Genomic DNA, 20592 nt, shown 5'->3' with positions numbered 1-20592 from the left:
GGGGGGCATCAGGCATCTGTCTCCAAGAATGGGGTCATAAGAGAGACTAGGCAGGAAGGCCTCAGCCCACTATGTCTTTTCTTCTGGTTTCTCTGTGGTCGTGATAGTTTGATCCAAAGCTATGGATTTCCAATGAAAGAAGGAACAACCTCTTCTGGCCACACAGCTGCTCAGCAGCCCTCAGTCTTGAACATGTTGGTACATGTTCAAGGACGTGTTCAAGGACTGCAGTTCGGCTGGACCATCCTCCACGGAGCGTCTCTCTTGAGCAGGTGACATTTCCAGCCGCTTCCCTGGGTTCGGCACAGGTAATGCTTATTCAATCATGCTTAGCATCGTGGTCTGCCTTTGCTCTTCCCTTTTGTGAGAACCTGTCTGTTTCCTTCCTGTTTCCAAGCTGAGGCAAGAAAACTGTTCGGGTCCTGTTCCCTCCTTAAAGCTACCATCACTCCTAGCATACTATGACAGTGCACATAAAAAAGGGCTTTATAAACAGGAAAGCAATGTACAAATGTTAATTGGCATGATCCTAAGGAGCTTTTCTAAGTATCTCAAGTTGATTTCCTACTACAATTCCTGTTATCAGGTCGGATATGACATCGAGGTGCCCTCCTTGCTTCTGTGAAGACAGCCATCCAGGCACGACGCTATTATGACAGCTGGGGATCATTTGAAAATGAGCTTCACTTCACTTCGCATATCAGATGATAATTTTAAAAAGCGGATCCTCTTCCCCCCCCCCCCCGAAGTATTAGAATTGGTTCACATTCAAGAGGCACATGCCCCCTGTAGAAGAGGGGCTCAGACACGCAGCTGGCGATGGGACATCAAACCAGGAGCAGGGGATCTGGTTCCTCGGTAAATCCTGACGGAAGCCACGCAAGGATGGTCAGCCAGGAGGGAGGCCTGGGCAATTCAAGGCCAATTCTGACAGGGGACAGGTGGTGATCTTGGCATCTGACGGACTTCTGAGAGAGCCAGCCAAGGACCCCTGGGGGTGTGCTGGGAGGAGGGCAGAGCCTTCCCAAAAGGGCTGGGAGGGATGGGGAGAGATGCAGACACATCAGTGATGACTAGGTTCTGTGACAGTCCCTGGGAACTTGTATAAGGATGCTTAGGCACAAATGTCACATTTCCTATTTTTGTTCTGGGAGCCTTCCCCCTCCTCACAGGTTCACCCCATTCAACAGATGCTCCCAGACATCTGAGAACTCAATTTAGATTCCATTTACCATGCCTACTACCTAATAAAAAAACTCCCTAAAAATATTTAGCATGAATTCAGTAGCTGTTAGGTGAAGCTGCAAAAATCCACTTCTTTCCGTGTTGCCCAACTTCTGGCTTTGTAGATGCAGGAGAGTACGTAGGGTGCAACAGCATTTCAGCCAAAAGATGGAGAGAGGAAGGGATGCCGGTGTGTTTGCACGGGTGTGTGCAGGAAGGGGGAGACGTGGGCGGGAAGCCTGGACAGGGGTTGGACGCAGACCTCACTGTACATCCTCTTGACATTCTGAGTTTTGAACCATGTGACTGTGTTGACAATTCAGAAATTAAATTTTACTGATTCCCAGCATTGTGACCATCTGTGACCTTGGTTTTCATTGCGATTCACGTGAGGCGTTTGATGTCCTCACCATAACCACTCATCTTGAAGGCCAGGCCTTTTGGAGACATCACAGCATTGTCAATGACCGCTATGAAGCACACAGGACTTTTCTGATTTTGTGAAAAGATTAAACGGTTTTTTTTTTTTTTTCTCTTTTGGTCTCTTCCTCCTTTGTCTTTCCAGGGCATGTAGTTAAGTCTTACTTTAAGTGAAAATTCTAGTAGGCAGCAAGGTGTCCTCACGTCAGTCTGGCAGACAGTTGTATGTTCAGATGAGGGGCGAAGATTCAGGAGAGGACTTCGGCCCATATAAGAGCAAGATAGGGGGCGCCTGGGTGGCTCAGTTGGTTAAACAACTGCTTTCGGCTCAGGTCACGGTCCTGGAGTCCCAGGATCGAGTCCCGCATCGGGCTCCCAGCTCCATGGGGAGTCTGCTTCTCCCTCTGACCTTCTCACCTCTCATGCTCTCTCTCACTGTCTCTCTCTCAAATAAATAAATAAAATCTTTAAAAAATAAATAAATTAATTAAAAAAAAGAAAAGAGCAAGATAGGGCTCCAGCCCAGAGAGGGAGGATGTGAGGTCATGCACATTGTCAAGGCAGGTCTGGATGCAGGGACCCAGCTCTCACCCCCTTGTCCTGCTGTTCTGCACACCCGAACTCCAGGGGAGAGCCACCTTGACCAGCTCTCTCCACTTCGTGCCTGCTCCCTTCGCTCTTCACTACTGCAGTGGCCTTAATCAATGTCCATGTTACCCTTTCCAGTGACCAAATCTCTGCTCCCATCCTATTTGACCTGGTGGCCACATTTGACACAAATTGTTCCTCCCTCCTCCTTGAAGCAAATTCTTCTCTTGTCCCATGCCACTCTACCACTGACCTTATGGGGCCAACTGCTCAGTGTCTCCTGATGACCCTTTCTTCTCCAGGTGTTACACATCAGAGTTCCCTGTCCTTGGTTTTCTTCTCCTGTCCACACCACCTTCCAAGGGACCACATCTGGGTCGGGGCTTTAATTACCACCTGTATGCTCCATGACTCTCCAACCCCGACTCCAGACTCTGTCCTCCTGGGTCCATGCACAGTTAGCCACCTCCTGATCACTCTGCTTCGACATCAAGTGGCCATCTCTACCCCACAAACTCACAACAGAATTTCTGATTTTCCCTCCCAGACTTGCTCCCTGCCTCTTCTTGGTCTTAGTTAAGAGCAACCAGCTGCTCAGACCAAACCCCTGGGAGTTTATCTTGATTCTTCTTTTCCTCTCCAACCACCACCCATCAATCTATCAGTGAGTTGTGTTACGGTCATCTCCAAAAGAGATTCTGAATCTCGTCCCTGTCCGCCTTCCACCTACCTCAACACCCTGTCTCTCATTGTCTTACTGTACCAGGATTTTCCTGTTTTCATTCTTGCCCACGTACAGTCAGCTTCTCGAAAGCAACCAGGAGATGGGATAGATCCACTCACACCACCCTCAGCTGTGAAGACTCGGATTGCTGCTAAGTCTCTGCCTGAATTCTTTCCTCGAAATCTCGAGGTGGCTCTCTCTGCCCTAGCTCAGGGCCCAGCACTTTGAGGTTCTTCTGAGCACTGCTGCCACCACGGCAACCTCCAGGACCCTCCGTACCTCCTCTGCCACTGTTATACCCTTCAGGGCACCCATCACATTCCAAAATTTTATGTCTCTTTGCTTATAGGTCTACTCTATTTGTCCCTCTCACTACCATGTGAAAGGGAAACTTTGTCTGTCTTGCTTATTTCTGTATCCTCAGAGCCTGAAATGAGGCTGCATTAGATAGGAGAGGCTTAAGAATCCCTCAGCAAGAAATACTCCCAAAGCACAATGGCTGAAAACAACAAAGGTCTGTTTTTCCTCAAACGACATGTATGACATGGGTTGACAGGGAAGTTCTGAGATGTTCAGAGACCCAGGCTGAAGGCGGCTTTACTGTGTGATGTCAGCTTAACAGGAATCCCACAACCACTGAGGCGGGAGAAGGGGCAGGCATGGAGAGTCTCATGCCATCTCTCCCATGGGCAGGGGACACACATCCCTTCTCACACAGGCCATAGCAAGTCACAAGGCCATGCCTAACTTCGAGGAGCCCAGGAAATGTGATCATCTCCTGTGCCTGGAATCAGAAGAAAACTGGAAATAGTGGTGGGCAGCAGTCAGACCCCCACACAAGCAAACCGAGCATGCCTGATTCTAAAGCTCATGGTGCCTCCATTTTGACAAAACATGGCCCTAGAGGCTCTCTTTTTTTTTTTTTTTTTTGATGAAAATATTCTTTCACTCTGATTTCTAGGTATTTCTTAATACCTGGAAAACGGTGTCAGCAACCTCTGGTGCTTCTGGGATATAACTGCTTTTGTTGTGTCCCCCAAATAACTTGTGTCCCCCAAATAACTCCTATCCTGGTAAGTTATAGATAAATGGGATTTCCATAAATTATTTTACTTATTACACTATTATAACAATGATGCATTATGCTTTTAATGGAGACAATCTATTTGAAATGCCAAAGTAATGTATTTTTGTTTCTCCTTGAATCATCATCCTGTAGATCACCCCTTATGCGCTGGGGCAAGAGAGGGTGAATAAATGAAGGGATGCGTACAGGAATAAGGTGATGTCTTGAGCAAGACAAGATGTTTAAAACGAGGCTCTGGATGAAAGTGGACTTTTCTAAATTCCTTTTATGAATGAGAGACCCAACCAAGAGCTCCTCCTGGACAGGAGAGAGAATGCTGCTCAACACTGGAGAGCTAGATCTTGAGACTGTGCCCAAAGGTGAAGATAGGATTGTGGGGTGGGAGAATGAACAGCCACCCCTTGTGCCCCCAATTATGTACTGAAGAAGGGAGACAGTCCTGCAGATGGGGGTGGTCAGGCATGTGGGCGTTTCCTTCTTGAAACTGAAAGCACAGCAGTTGTAGATAACGTGTAAAGGCTTAAGAGAAACTATTAAGACTCCATTTCCTATGATAATATAATACCAGCTACCTGTAACGACCCAGGTGCTATGTTATGTGCATCGTATGCAATCATTTCTTTCGGCCCTCACAAAGAACCCTCTCACAATTGCTCCAACAGATAAGTAAAGTGAAGCTAGCGAAAGCATGTGAGTGGCCCAAGTCGATCCAGGATGTGACAATCCAGGTGTCTCTGACTGAAGAGCCCACACCTTTAGCCTCTGCGCTATAAAGTTACTTTAAGTCAATCTAGAGTTCAGTTGACTTGCCTGCCCAGAGTGTCTTCTTCCCTGAATTCCTTCCTCCTCCATGCTGCCACTCCTCCCCTTAAAACATGCAGAAGGGGCTCCTCACTGCTGGTCTGTAGGATGAAGTCCAAAGTCGCCATGGCACACACTTAGGACAGGAGCTGCTGAATGGAACACGGGATGAACACTTGTACAGGGACCAGTAACCCTTGTCGCTGCCCAGTGTCTTTTCCCATCCCATTAGATTAATTCATTCATTCAATAAGACTGTATAACAGCATGTCTTAAAATGGTGTCTATCTTCTCCATGGATAGACATTCACTTGAAACAAGGTACAACCCCACACCTCTAAGGCCAGGGTGCGTGATAAGCGCGATCTCATAGGCTCCTGTGTTCAGAAGTGTTTGGGGTTTAATGCCCTGTGGTCATCATCTTGAAATCCATAATACTTTTATCTTTGAATTTGTGTTTTGTAAGTGAAATAAGTCTAAAGGCAGCCTGCACCGAGGGCTTGAAGACAGCTCATAGGTGGTCCCCACTCCCTAGAGCCCCTCTGAGATGAGTTCTCATCCGCCCACCAAACTCTGGGCCTCCACACTCTGCCCGGTCTCCCAGCCCCTGCTACCTCTGATGACTGCAGCAACTGGGTTGGGGTGGCCCAAGTTCTACTGTTACACTCCACCTGGCAGAGGAGCAGGTAGGGTCAAGGTCAAGCACACATCCGGCAGCTTCTCAGGGTGGGGCGAGGCAGTGCATGTCCCTGCTCTGGGCAGATGCGACCACAGCGAGTTCAGCAGGTTGCTCCATGCAGCCTTCTCACTCATGCCCAGTCCTGGGAGGTTGCAATGTCTTGGGGGCTCACCTAACCCCTGAAGGTTAAAGCAGGAGGCCCATGAAAGGGAAGATTCACTGATCTACCCAGAGCGGTGTCTGCATCTCCTTTCTGCACAGGGTGGTGCCGATTATGTAACCTGCTCTCATGATCCTCTGATGTGTTTCTTCAAATACAGTGGAAATGTCAAGACATAATAAAAATATGACATTAGTGTTACCTCCAAGGGTGCTGAGTGCAAGACACTAACAATTTAATAAATGTGGGCTTTTAGATTGACCTATGTTAATGTGTGATTTTATGCTATTTTGCATGGCAAGGGAAGCTTCTCAGAATTCATTTGATTGTTAGATCAATGTGAAAATGCATTATCTGCCTGCCTTGAGCATGGCCAACTGTTGACCTCTTCAATTAAGCAGACTTGAGAAAGAAAATTCAATTACAATGAGCAAACATCTCTGGAACACTTTCTATGTGCAAGGCCCTGTGCCAGGCCTTGTGGGGAATAGACAGATTCATGAGATTTGTTCCTAGTTTGGGAGCGCTTACAAGCAAGAGAGGAGGTAGAGATACATGCCTGGGTAACCATGGGGTCGCATGCTCTTTTCCTTATCAAAGCAGAGGAAACAGAATTATGGTCGAGCTGGACTGTTGTTACAGCACCTCAGAGCAGGAGATGCTAGTTCCTTGCTTTATGTCCATCTCCTTCTTGGGGAATAGAATTCCATTTTTTTCAGGGTTTCTCCCTTGGGAAAATGAGTCTGTCTCCGCTCAGTGATAAATCTCGATGAGATTCTCTCTCTTTGTGGCAGCATCTCCTGTTGCTGACTGGCTTTGAGATGGCCATGTGACTCAGCTGTGGCCAAGCAAGCATGAAGGCAAGTCTCTGGGATGCTTTTGGAAAGACCTTCTCAGTAGAGGTGACTCTTACGGTTAAGGGTGCCGTGTCTGAGATGGACTGCCTGGTTTCTAATCCCGGCTCCACGGCTGACCAGCTCTGTGTCATCAGGAGAGTCACGCAACCTTTCTGCCTCCATTCTTCATCTGTTAAATGGGGTTAATAATAATACATAGCTAATGGGGTTGTGGCGAGGATAAAGATTAGTTAATATTTGCAAAGCACTTAGGAAAGTTTCTGGGGCGCACTGTCACTTGTTAACTGTCATTATCATTATTTTGAGACGAGATGCCAGAGGTGAGTGTCTCTTTTACGAGCCTGGATGTGACTCCAGTAATGTCCATCATGGCCTTGTGCACATAAGAGAGGCTGGCCTGGAGGAAAGAAGTTGGAGAAAGAGTGGAGAAGAGCCTCAGTCCTTGATGAGTCGCTGAGACTCTGTCACCATCCTGGAGACCATTCGACCTCTGGCCTCCTTGTGAGATGCGATACATTTCATGTTCAGGATGTCTTCAGGCTGCCGTGGTCCTGGGGTCAAGGGTGGCTTCCTGGTATCTGTCCGGGAGCTCCGTGGCTATTGTCCTTCCAGGGCCCGCAGGTATGCTGGCGACGGACTATGTCTGAGCAGCTCCTGCCAACTGGCTGGGACCCCACTTCTGACCTTATCTTAATCTCAATGGGATGGCTTCCTGAAAGACTAAGCTTTCTGACATTTCCAAAATCTCCTGAAATCCACAATCTACTCTTGATATTCACAATGAACATGCCCTGACATCACTTTCAAATCTGTAGGATGCTATGGCAATGTAATTTCTCCATGAAACACAATAAATTAACACTTAACACAATCCCCTTTGGTTCTTAATGATTCTATAGGTTTAAGGACAGGAACAAGTAGTGAACTTACTAAATTTTTCCAGCAAAATAAACTCTACATTACATCATTTCTCAAAAAGCAACACTAAGTACTTACATTTCCAGAAATAAGGTGAAGCCAATGAAAACCAGTTATAAGGAATACATCAGGAGAGTTACTGGTTACATGGAGACGAGTTCTCTAAATGACTGAAAAAAGACACTCATTTGTCCACACCCACAGTATGTGCATATGTATATTTAGACAGATATCCGTATCAGATTTGGGCTTTGTCAAATTACAAATTTATAAACATTACAGATCTTTGGGATTGGTCAAAAATTTGGAAATAGCATCAGGTTTTTGGCATCCTGAAAAGTCATGATTTTTCTCTCTCATGCCCATCCCAGAGACTGCTGACGTCTTTTAGAGCGTGGGCTGAGGAGGCCGATGAGGGCCTGTCACATTGCCTGGGGAAGAGTTGTGCGATCGATTAGCAATGTCTGCCCTGGGTGTGGGTGGAGCCTGCGGCAGCAGCAACATTGAGTTCGTGCAGTGCAGGGTTCCCAGGTTTCTGCCTACTCTGCTTGAAAGGCGACTGGAACGCTGTCAGAACTGATTCCATGATTACAAGGACTCTTAACTTCAGGATGAAGTCATGTACTCCATCAGTGTGCATTTTTTGAGCACCTCTGATGCATGAGACATACCCTTAGGCATTGTGGGAAATTAAAAAGTGACTCAATCAGGGGCGCCTGGGTGGCTCAGTGGGTTAAGCCGTTGCCTTCGGCTCAGGTCATGATCTCAGGGTCCTGGGATCGAGTCCCGCATCGGGCTCTCTGCTCAGCGGGGAGCCTGCTTCCCTCTCTCTCTCTCTGCCTGCCTCTCCGACTACTTGTGATTTCTCTCTGTCAAATAAATAAATAAAATCTTTTAAAAAAAAAAAAAGTGACTCAATCAGACTCACTCCAACCGACAAATAACTTGGTTAACGTTAGACAAAGTGTGTGTGTGTACCCATGTGTGTTTAGGGTACGAGGTCATACGGAGCTGCAAGAAAGGGTTAGACAAAGGGAGGGACAGGACATGTGTCAATGTGAGTGTGAAAGGTGGCCGAAGGCCTGCCCGTGACAGTCCACTGGACGAGAAGCCCTGCAGTGAGGAAAGGAAGTCTGTTGGGCTGGACAGGAAGGCAAGACTGTGTCGGATGGACAGGCCAGAGCGAGCCAAAGCAGCAGAGTGGCAAGCTCCCAGCTGCTGGGGACTGACGGCTGGGTAGGGTCTGTCCTTGTGGTTTGAGTCCAGCTTCTCTCACTCCCCCGCCCCCGAGCAGGCGGGCTGCTGCGGGCTTCATTAGCTTGTCATACTGATGCGACATCCATTTTTATAAGAGTTGTCTGGGCAGGGGAAAACCTGCTCTTTGCAAAGATCATCTTTCATCACCCTTTGACGTGTGACATATAACAAATGTCTTACAGTAAAGGAGAGGCCTCACTGGTATCTCCCACTGTACATTTTTATTGTAAACCTAAAAGAACTGACAAAGGGTCCATCTTTATTTCCTTAGCTACATACAGTCATCAAATACGGCCAATGAAGAACATTCCTGACGTCCTATTATTCCATTACATGAATAAGGCAAAAATTCTTTAACACACTGCTGAGTTAGAAACTACTGTTGATTGGCTGAGACGATCAGTGAAAACAGCTTAAAATTGTAAATAGAAGCTCACTCCTAACATGCTCTTGTGTTATGTCATACATACGCATACATATAAACATGAGGTAGGGTTTTGTTAAATTTCTTTTGTAAATACTTCAAAAGTGAAAGCAGAGCTGTTGGCTTTACTGAAACAGTAATAAAGAGAAATCACAAATTGAGGAAAAAATTCTTCTTCAGCTATATGCAGAAAGCTGTAAAAAGCCAGTCTAAGAAGCACCGAGAAATAGACTTGTCAATAAAATGAGGATGCACATTTTATATTTAGGGAAAAAATACGAATTCAAATCAACCTAATCATCCTTGTAAAATTTAGAGTGCATATTTGGAACACGAAATATGAACTTCGGTGTTGAGGGACTTCTCAGGTCTTCATTTGACTTATCGATTGGCTTGTGGCTATCTTCTAAGCAAACCTAAAACAGAGAAGGTGATTTCTATGATACTGAGTAAGCAAGTCCCACCTCGATCCAAAGCTCCGGGCAGGCAAGCTGGTTGGGGGTTCTTGTCTTCTCTCTCCCTCCTCGTCCCCTCCCCCCCTCTTCCCACTCCCGTGCCCTTCCTGAAGTTTTTACGGGCAGCCGTAGATCTATATTTACCCACTATATTTAGTAAGTTTGATTATGCATAGCCTAAATTCAGATCTGAGATGATGATCCAGATTTTTGTTCACTGAGAGAACTCTTTTCTTTTTTTAATAGGTTTACAGCAAAGACGAAGCACCAGCTTATTTCTTGCTCTTCTTGCTATTCCGTAGGCTTGGTTTGCCCCAGGCCTTTGCCCTCACTGTGCTTTTGTAGAAGGCTCTGCTTGCACATCTGCCCATTCCAGTTGCTTCCTGACATTTAAGTCACCACTCAGTTGCCACCTCTTCCGAGAAGCCTCCCAGATTACACACTGTAAACAACGCCCTCATGTAATCCCTCGCCACTGGCTGGCCTAACACTCTGTTTGTTTTCTACTCTCTCTTTACACAGTTTTGGTGTTTTGTGGATTTGTGGGTTTTTTTTTTTTTTAATGAAATACACCGATCAGTAAGTTTTCATGTCATTGAGGAAAAATCTACATACAATATAATTCAGCCCCTCTACTCTCGTCCTGCAAGTTTTGACAAATGCATCCAGGCATATCCTGCCACCAGGATGGTCAAGATACAGAAAGTTCCACTGCCTGAACTGCCGCCACATCTCTTCATAGCTAACCCTTCCCCAAGCCCTTCCGAGCTATTCTTTGTACCTGCAGTGTCGCCTTTTCCAGAATGTCGTGTGAGTGGTATCATATATTATGTAGCCTTTTGAGTCTGGTTTCTTTCACTTTCTATTGCTTAGTTTATTTGAGATTCATCTGTATTATTATAAATGCATCAGTATTTCTTTCCTTTTTGTTACTGAAAGTTGTTTCATTGTATGCATGGATTATAGTTTGTTCATTCTCCATTTCGAAGACATTCTAGTTGATTCCAGTTTTGATGATTACAAATAAAACTGCCATATACATTCAAATACAGTTTCATTTCTGTTGTGTAGATGCCTGGAAATGAGATTGCTGGGTCATTTGGTAAGTGCATTTTTAACTACAGAAGAAACTGGTGAACTATGTTCAAAAGTCTGCACCACTTTGTATTCCTACCAACAATGAATGAGAATTCTGGTAGTTCCACGTCTTCACCAGCACTTGCTATCATCCGAATTTTTATTTTAAGCCATTCTCATAGACGTGTGGTGGTATGTTGTTATGGTTTTAATTTTCATTTCCCCATTGGCTAATGAGGGTGAACATTTTTCCTATGCTTATTTGTTATTATATCTTCTTGAAGGAAGGTCTGTTCAAATCTCTTGTCCTGAACAAAATGGTTTCTTATTATTGGGCCTTTTAAAAAGTATTATATCATGCATTCTTTTTATATTCTGGATACTATTTTATTTTTTTCAGATAAGTGATTTCCTAATACTTCCACCTAGTTTGTAACTCATCATGGTTCAATCATATTATGTGTCTTTCAAAAATAAGTTTTTAATTTTCATAAAAGACAATTTATCCTTTTTCTCTTTCTCTTTCCAGGAATCTTATCTAAGAAATTTTTGTTCAAACCAAAGATCACAAAGATTTTCTTCTATGTTTTATTCTCAAAGTTTTATATTTTGACCCATGATCCCTTTTGAGCTAATTTTTATAGACGGTCTGGGATATGGACGGGAGGTTACTGTTTTTATTGCATACTGATGTCCATTATTCCAGCACCATTTTCGGAAGACTATCACCTCTCCATTAACTGCCTTTGCAACAGTCGAAAATCAGTTGACTCTAATGGTGGATGTTTATGTTTTTAGTAATTAACTTGTAGATCTTGAGATGTTTTTAGCATGCCACATTAGATGTTTTTAGATGGTATCAGGGATCAGAAAAAAAAACCAAAAATGAATCTTTCATTTTTGTGTGTAAGTCTATAGTAAGCCCTAAAAATGGACAGAATAAAAATCAGGTGGAGATAAAGTTACTTATTTTGATGGAAAATTACCAATAATTCCTCTCAGTAATGCCAATTATTTTAGTTCTCCCTAACACACACAAGCGTGCGTACACACACACGTCCCGCTTTTCTGTTCCTCAGCAGCAGATTGGAGTTGACTGTCAGGGAGCAGAAGGACATTACTATAGCTGAACATTTAACCGAGCATCTACTACAGGCTACGTGCTCTCCAAGATTTGGTCATTTAGCACACATCCTCACTGAAGATACTGAGGCCTAGACATTAGGGAAGAGTTGGTGAAAAAAATACAATCAAGATCTGGAATTCCCAAGGGAGCCACATTTTAAGCAACCTTATCTACTTAATTATTTAATTAAATACATCAGTCTGACTTGGTGCTGAATGAGAGAAGAAGGGAAAAGGAGAGGCATCGGCTGTCCCCACCACCCCCACCCCTCTCTGTCTGTTTTGACAGTCCAGTGGCCACCTTGAGTATCACTCAACCTAGACCAGTCCGCACTTTGACCTTGTAACCACTGTGTTTGTGCCTTTGTGCAAAGCAGGGGCTAGCAAAGGCCAAGGCCCAGGCCCTGTCTCCGTGTTTCCTGGTTAAAAGTGAAAGCTGGACTCAAGAGTTACTAGTTCACGTGGTTCTTGCCCTCAAGAGGTGGGTTTTCTAAAACCCTATGAAAATTCATTTTCTACCCCCAAATTCAAATGATTCAGTCTGGAATGAACTACAGATCATCACCTAACTTACTTACTGAGAGAGTGGGAGTGCAGAGACCAGTAAGCAAAGGGAAAAAGACAGGAAAGTAACAATTACTGAAAACTACTTATGTCAACTGTTGAGTACTTGGACATGGTATGGACCCCATTTCACAGATGAGAAGACTGAGGCCTCAGCAGGTTAAATTGTCCTAGTGAACAGTCAGCCTGTTCTGAGGACACAGTCTATGCCCTTGACTTCATGGGACAGGATTGTGTAGGGGAATGGGAGGGAGAAAACCCCCTTTCCCTCAGAATGAAAGGCGGCACCCACATCCTGAAACGGGAATAGGCTTTCAAAAGTCCTACTGTGTGTGGCAACTTGCACACAATGTAAACAATGGCAGCCTTGCTTGTTTTTTTTTTTTCCTCCCATGACGTCCCAAGTCACCATTTCATTTTCCCATCTCTGCCAAAGAATTCCTGGTTTGGTTTCCCGTCTTTCTTCCTCTCTTTATGCTTTTCAAAAAGTACTATAAGACATGATGCTTTGAATAAAAGCCTTGGGAGACATTATAACATGAGATAAAGTCTTTAAGAAAGTAAAGAGTGACCGTGTTCAGTGTTTTTAATTGTTGGGTTGACTTCATGTCAATCCAACACGACTTCATTCCTATTGACTGGGTGTAAAGATGGGGAGTTTCTCCAGAAATATCTGTCATGCCCATCTCATTGTGGCAAGTTCTTTGTATTACACACAATCTGCACAGCTTCTAAAGAGAGGTATGTCCTGACTTACATGCTCTCAAAAAATGTCTCAAAAACACATTTTCAATGGACTTCATGTTTTAGATGAATTAGAATACCTACTACAGGGGTGCCTGGGTGGTTCAGTGGGTTAAAGCCTCTGCCTTTGGTTCAGGTCATGATCCCAGGGTCCTGGGATCGAGCCCCGCGTTGGGTTCTCTGCTCAGTGGGGACCCTGCTTCCCCTCCTCTCTGCCTGCCTCTATGCCTACTTGTGATCTCTGTCAAATAAATAAAATCTTAAAAAAAAAAAAGAATACCTACTACAAAAAAACCATCTGTTAGTGAGTAAGGTCAGAGGAGCACAGAGTTAAACTCCACATTTTGCAGGTGAGAGAAAACCCGAATGCCGGAAGGAAGTGACTTTGCCTGAGGTCACACAGCTCATTAGAGCTCAGCTGGAAGGAGAGAGCTCGCTTTGTAGGACTACCCAGTGCTCCCTGTTTCAGGATCAGATTGGTACAGACTGAATTCCATTTAATGCAACAGAAAACACTCAACTCCATCTCAAGATCCAAGTCTCCTTAAAGAGGAAGAGTAGATTTTTTTTTTCTCCTCTTAGGAAAGATGGAATCAGTCTATCTTTACCAGGTCCTGTGGTCAGTTGAGATTTTGTATGTGTGGGTGTGAAATGGATGAGAGCATTTCTTACCTAAAGAAAGGATTCTTTAAATCGAGGATGTTCCCAGATCTGAAGCCTGTCTGGTTTACCAGTGCCACAATCTGAATGTCATAGCTCTGTCTGGATGGCAGAAAACAAAACAAAACAAAAACCCATCATTTGACAAGACCAGATATCTTCACATACACTGAGGGCGCTGCCTACACGTACCCACCTACCTCATGAGGGTTTGAAGAGTGCATGGGTGGCATCTCGTATAGGCCCATGTGAGCTTATCTGGATGTTACTAATATTTATTTGTTAGAAGAGTTTGACAGTTATAGTCTTGTGATCTACAAAATTACAAAGTTAATTATGCTTCTGGTTTTACCAATGGCAATGACAGAAATGGCTTTAATTAACAGAGGTACTTTCTGGGTCACCCACCAAGGTACCAAAACAATCTTAATTGTGCAAAGACTGGATAATTTAAAAATCTCATACTGACATAAAATTGCAGACTGCCAGTTAATAAATGTGAATGATTTTAAGAGACCCCAGATAAAGGCTCATGCAATTCTGGCGAGAACTGGCTGATAAGATCAGCTAATAAGACACATATCCTTGATGACTAATCTGGAGGAATTATGTGCATGGGATTTTTATTAGTCACATGTATGCCTGCTCTGCCTGCTGCTCCCCCTGCTTGAGCTCTCTTCTCTGACCAATCAATAAAATCTTTTAAAAAATATGTATTTCTTCAGATTATAAAGTGTTACATATTCATTTGTAGAACTGAAAAATAAAATAGAAATTAAAAATAAAATAAAAATAAAATAGAAATAAAATAAAATAATCCATAATGTCACTGGATGAAGATTCTTCTACTATATTATCTCACCATTATTTTCCCTACTACCATTTTTTTTATAAATGAGTAAATTTTTAATAAAATCACCTAAAATATTCCTTCATATATCCTAATTTTATTTAACATAAGCAAGCACTTAGCCTGTAATTCCTCTTTTAAAAAATTTATTTGGGAGAGAGAGAAAGCAAGAGAGAAAGCATGACTAGCGGGGAGGGGCAGAGGGTGAGGGAAAAGCAGACCCCTGCTGAGCAGGGATTCTGACACAGGGTTGGATCTCAGGACCCGGAGATCATGACCTGAGCCAAAGGCAGACGCTTAACCAACTGAGCCACCCAGGTGCCCCTATCTTATCATTCTTGGCAATATATTTTTCAGTAGTATTACATGGGTATAGCATAATGTGTTTAATAATCCCCCACTTTCAAATATTTATATTTTTATAATATATTAAAAACATATAATAACATATTACTACTTATAGTAAAAAAAAAAATTCGAATTTTATGGGGCGCCTGGGTGGCTCAGTGGGTTAAAGCCTCTGCCTTCAGCTCAGGTCACGATCTCAGGGTTCTGAAATTGAGCCCCGCAGCAGGCTGTCGGCCCAGCAGGGAGCCTGCTTCTCCCCACCCCCCTCTCTCTGCCTGCCTCTCTGCGTACATGTAATCTCTGTCAAATAAATAAATAAAAACCTTTAAAAAAATCTAATTTTATGACAGAAATTCTGCTGTAAAGGACATTCTTGTAATACATCTTTCTGTCCTATCTGTGATTATTTCCTTGGAATAAATTCTTAGTGTTAGACTCACGAGGCTATAGCACATAGACACTTAAGGTTCCCAATACCTACTGCTAAAATAGACATATTACAAAGTGGACTGAATTACTTCCTCACTTTCAAAGTACAAAAGGCTGGTTTCATTACACATCTTCAAATCCTTAATATTTTAAATGTTTGGGGTTAACATGTTATTATTTTAATTTGAATTTCCTTGACTGTTTGGCTTTCGTTTCAAATTCCAGAAATTACTAAAAGATACAAAGGCCTCCTACCCTGTCTTTATCAATAGTGGAAAGTCTTACATATAATGTCAGATCCTATGAAACCTGTAGCTCCAGTTCTAGATTTTATCAGCACCAGACAAAGTAAGAGGGAAAGACAGGCCTACATAAACATTAAAAAAAAAAAAAAAAAGAAAAAGAAAAGAAAGAAAGAAAGAAAGAAAGATGTTCTTCAATTCTGTTTCAACTCCTATAATTAACTCCAAACTACTGTGCTGTAAGTTTCCTCCATGATACCCACATCCAGTAGTTCACTGCATTTGTGATACCAAAAGGTAGATGTGGGGGTAGTAAGACACAGAGACACCAAGATCTTGGGAGGGAGGCAGCCCTCCTGGTCATGGAAAGGCTGAGAAAGTCTCACAGGTAATTCAGAGAGTGACACACATGCATATTTTTCCCAAAGGAAAGACACCTTCTTAACAATATTTGAAGTAATTAATATAGGACTTCAACCAGAAATGGGGGATGCCAAGGTCTGTGCAAATGTGTGTGTCCACGGATGCATAAAAGGCACAAGGGAGACCTGCATGGCCCCAGGTGTGGTCGGGAAGAACAATCAGGACGTTTTTGCCATAGGGTGTTCACCAAGGCTCTCTTCAGAATGCTAGATAACACTGTCACTTTATACTCACTTCTCTCACCTACTCTTCTCCCTGACCCAACCTCAGAGTCCTGGCTTCCCAGAAGCCAAAAAGAGCTTCATGTTATGTTAGGTCATGGCTCAGGGTGATGAGTGAGAGATGAGGTTTGTTCTCAAAGCCCTTCTGTGACGGCAGGAGCAGAGGGCGGTGGGGAGGATGGTTGGACATGCTAATTTGATAGTGATTCACCCAACCACGGGAGAATGTGCCCTTTCCTAAGACAGCATGAAAACCATGTGCTCTCCTATCCCAGGAGCAGGTCATCCTGGTGCCACGACACCCAGGAGGCCGACTCCAGACTCCGTAATTAATGTGCAATGTGGATAAAGCAACCAATAATGGAGACTCTTCCCTAAGACTGTACACAGGATCCTAAATAACCATGGATTCTTTTGAACCAGTTATGTGGCAATGTGTATTCTCTAAAAACAAAAACAAAACCTCATTCTCTGCCAGAATTAGTTATTTTAAATCTACGGAGATGGAGTCAAGTGACATACGTGGGGACATACTTTAGTTCAGGATTAAGTGCAAAATCATTGCTTTGTATACCAACATTTCTTTTGTCCTCAAGCAGATATTGGAACAACAGATGCAGGGCATGTCTTTCTAGGGAATGTGGTAACTCTGTTTTATTAGAGAAAACAGAAAGGTACAGTAGAGGGAGGGAGAGGCTCAGTGCTGACTGCCAAGGAAGAAGGGGGTGGAGAGAAAGATGGAAATAGAGAGAGGAAGCAAGATGGCAGAAAACTAGGAAACTGAAATAGCCATTCTGAACATGTACAAACTCAACAGAAGATAGAAAAGAAGAGGAGGAGCAATTCTAGAAACAGAAAATCGACCCCTCTTGGGAAGGTAGAACATGTGCAGAAGTGAATCTGACATGACAGGAAGATAGACCGCAGCGGGGAAAGGGGCAGAGGGGCTGGCTCCCAGCAAGTGGTAGACTAGCAGAGCACAAAATCAGAACTTTCGGAAGTCTGCTCCACTGAGGGCCATCACTCCAGAGGCTAAGCAGGGGTAGAGCCCTCATGGGCACAGTGTGGTCTCAGGACCCACAGGGTCACAGAATGACTGGAGTGTCTGAGTGTAGCAGAGCTCACAGGTATTAAAGCAGGGAAGCTGACTACAGAGACAGAGCCGAGGAGTGAGCTCTCAGATCGGAGTTACCTTAAACTGTGATCTGCGGCAGTCAGGCCACTGCTTTTTGAGCAGGGACCCCGTGGTAGATCTGGGGAGATTCCCTCCTTCCTCCTTCAAGAGGAGCGGTGCGGGAGGCCGCGGCAGGAATCTGCTGCATTTCAGGACTCCAAACGGGGCCATGAGCCAGAAAAAGAAACGCTTGGTCACGGGCTGGGGGAGCTTGGAGTGTTGCCGGAGACCCAGGAGATGAGAAGGACTGACTGCTTTTCTCTGATGGTGCACTGAGGAGTGGGGCCCTGGCTCTTAGCTCCTACCAAACCAGAGATTGGGAGGCCACCATCTTCATTTTGGTCCTCCAGAGCTCTAGGGAAAGTGGCCAGGGAACAAAAGCTCCCAAGAGCAAACCTGAGCAGATTGCTTAGCGCAACCCCTGGCAAGGGTGGTGCAGTTCCACCTCGGGTAAAGACATTTGAGAATCACTGGAACAGGCCCTTCCACCAGGAAATCAGCAAGAACATCCTGCCAAGACCAAGTTTTCTAGTCACTGAGAACTGTGGAACTCCAGAGCTAGGGGAAAGCAACACTTAGAATTCATGGCTTTTTCCCCATGATTCTTCAGTATTGCAAAGTAAAATTTTTTAAATTTTTTTTTCTTATTCTATTTTTTAAACGTTTCTTCTTTCCTCTTTAAACATTTTTTTAACTATTTTATCTTATCAATACCTTTAAAAAAATCTTTTAAAATTTTCATGGTTATAGTCATATTTTATCCCTTCATTGTATTTAACCTTATTTTTTTTATAAATACAGGTTTTCCTTCTTTAAAATTTTGGGATATAATTTCTTCTAATAGATCAAAATAAATCCTAAATCTAGCTCCAGTCTGATCATATTCTTTTTTTTTCTTTTTCCAACCAACTTATCTTACCAATTCCTTTTAAAAAATCTTTTAAAATCTTTTTCATCTTTACAGTCATATTCCATCTCTTCATTGTGTTTACCCCTATTTTTGAACATATATAAGTTTTTCTTTCTTTAAAATTTTGGGAGGTAGTTTCTTCTAAGAGACCAGAATACACGCAAAATCAAGTGGGTGGCTCAGTTCTATTCACAGTCTAATAACTATATTTTTAAATTTTTTATTGTTTTACCCCCTCTCGTCTTCCCCTGGTTTTGGGTCTCTTCTGATTGGTTAGCATATATTTTTCTGGGGTCTTTGCCACCCTTTTAATATTTTACTCTCTCACTCATATATTCTTATCTGGATAAAATATAGGAGGAAAAACTCACCACAAAAAAAGAACAAGAGGCAGTATCAAATGGCAAGGAACCTAATCAATACAGACATTGGTATTATGTCAGAACTAGAGTTCAGAATGACAATTATCAAGGTGCTAATTGGACTCAAAAAAGACATGGAAGATACTAGAGAATCCCTTTCTGGAGAAATAAAAGAACTAAAATCTAACCAAGTGAAATTTAAAAAGCTATTAATGAGGTGCAATAAAAAATGGAGGCTCTTACTGCTAGGATAAATGAGGCAGAAGAGAGAATTAGTGATATAGAAGACCAAATGATAGAGAGTAAGAAGCTGTGCAAAAGAGAGACAAACAAATACTAGACCATGAGGGAAGAATTTGAGAGATAAGTGATACTGTAAGATGAAACAGTATTAGAATAATTCAGATCCCTGAAGAAGAAGAAAGAGAGAGAGGGGCAGAAGGTATATTGGAGCAAATTATAATAGAGACTTTCCCTAAAATGGCAAAGGGAACAATCATCAGAATCCAGGAGGCACAGAGAATTCCCCTCAAAATCAATAAAAATAGGTCCACACCCCGTCATCTAATACTAAAACTTACAAGTCTTAGTGACAAAGACAAAATACCAAAAGCAGCCAGAGACCAGAGGTTTACAACATACAATGATAGTAACATTAGAGTGACAGCAGACTTATCCACAGACACCTGGCATGCCCAAAAGAATGGGCATGATATATTCAGAGCATTAAACGAGAAAAATATGCAGCCAAGAATACTATATCCAGCTAGGCTGTCACTGAAAATAGAAGGAGAGATAAAAAGCTTCCAGAACAAACAAAAACTAGAAGAATTTGCAAACACCAAACCAGTCCTACAGGAAATATTGAAAGGGGACCTCTAAGCAAAGAGAGAGCCTAAAACAAGCAGACCAGAAAGGAACAGAGACAATATACAGTAACAGTCACCTTACAGGCAATAGAATGGCACTAATATCAAATCTTTCAATAGTTACCCTGAAGGTAAATGGGCTAAATGTCCCAATCAAAAGACACAGGGTATCAGAATGGATAAAAAACAAGACCATCGATATGCTGTCTACAAGAAACACATTTTAGACCCAAAGACACCTCCAGATTTAAAGTGAGGGTGTGGTAAACAATTTCCCATGCTAGTGGACATCAAAAGAAAGTTGCAGTGGCAATCCTTATATCAGATAAGTAAGATTTTAAGCCAAAGACTATAATAAGAGATGATGAAGGACACTATATCATATTTGAGGGATCTAGAAAGAAGATCTAACAATTTTAAATATCTATGCCCCTAACATGGGAGCAGCCAATTATATAAACCAATTAATAACAAAATCAAAGAAATGCATAGACAGTAATACAATAATAGTAGGAGAGTTTAACACCCCCCTCTCCAAAATGGACAGATCATCTAAGCAAAAGATTAACAAGGAAATAAAGGTTTTAAATGACACACTGAACCAGATGGACCTCACAGATATTTTTGGAACATTCCATCCCAAAGCAACAGAATACACATTCTTCTTGAGTGCACATGGAACATTCTCCAGAATAGATCACATCCTGGGTCACAAATCAGGTCTCAACCAATACCAAAAGGTTGGGATGATTCCCTGCATATTTTCAGACCACAATACTCTGAAGCCAGAACTCAATCATAAGAGGAAGGTTGGAAAGAACTCAAATACATGAAATACTCAAAAGAACTAAAATACCAGGAAATTAAAGAACTTAGCAATCAGACAACAAAAAGAAATAAAAGACATCTGAATTGGCAAAGAAGAAGTCAAATTCTCTCTTTGCAGATGATATGATTCTTTTGATTTGAGTTCAAAAGAACGCAAATACCAGGAAATTGA

At 42.9% G+C, this 20592-nt stretch overlaps 1 protein-coding gene across 5 annotated transcripts in view; it reads right to left on the bottom strand.

Moving 5' to 3' along the window:
- Nucleotides 1-8917: 8917 nt before the first annotated feature.
- The window catches only part of LOC309845912 (histone-arginine methyltransferase CARM1-like), a 262210-nt gene continuing 250535 nt past the window's right edge, over nucleotides 8918-20592 (bottom strand). For 4 of the 5 annotated variants that reach the window (XM_082694419.1, XM_082694421.1, XM_082694423.1 and 1 more), the window contains 2 exons: nucleotides 13777-13866; nucleotides 8918-9555 (listed from right to left, as the gene is read on the bottom strand). In XM_082694419.1, coding sequence (XP_082550545.1) covers nucleotides 9546-9555; nucleotides 13777-13866 — 100 coding nt within the window. In that variant the 3' untranslated portion in view covers nucleotides 8918-9545. The remainder of the gene's footprint in view (nucleotides 9556-13776; nucleotides 13867-20592) is intronic. The other variant, XM_082694420.1, reaches the window with a different exon arrangement.

Source organism: Mustela nivalis, assembly GCF_964662115.1.
Source record: "Mustela nivalis genome assembly, chromosome: 13".
Lineage (NCBI taxonomy): Eukaryota > Metazoa > Chordata > Mammalia > Carnivora > Mustelidae > Mustela > Mustela nivalis.
Note: the sequence above shows the minus strand (reverse complement) of the source record. Positions and strands in the feature narration are given on the sequence as shown.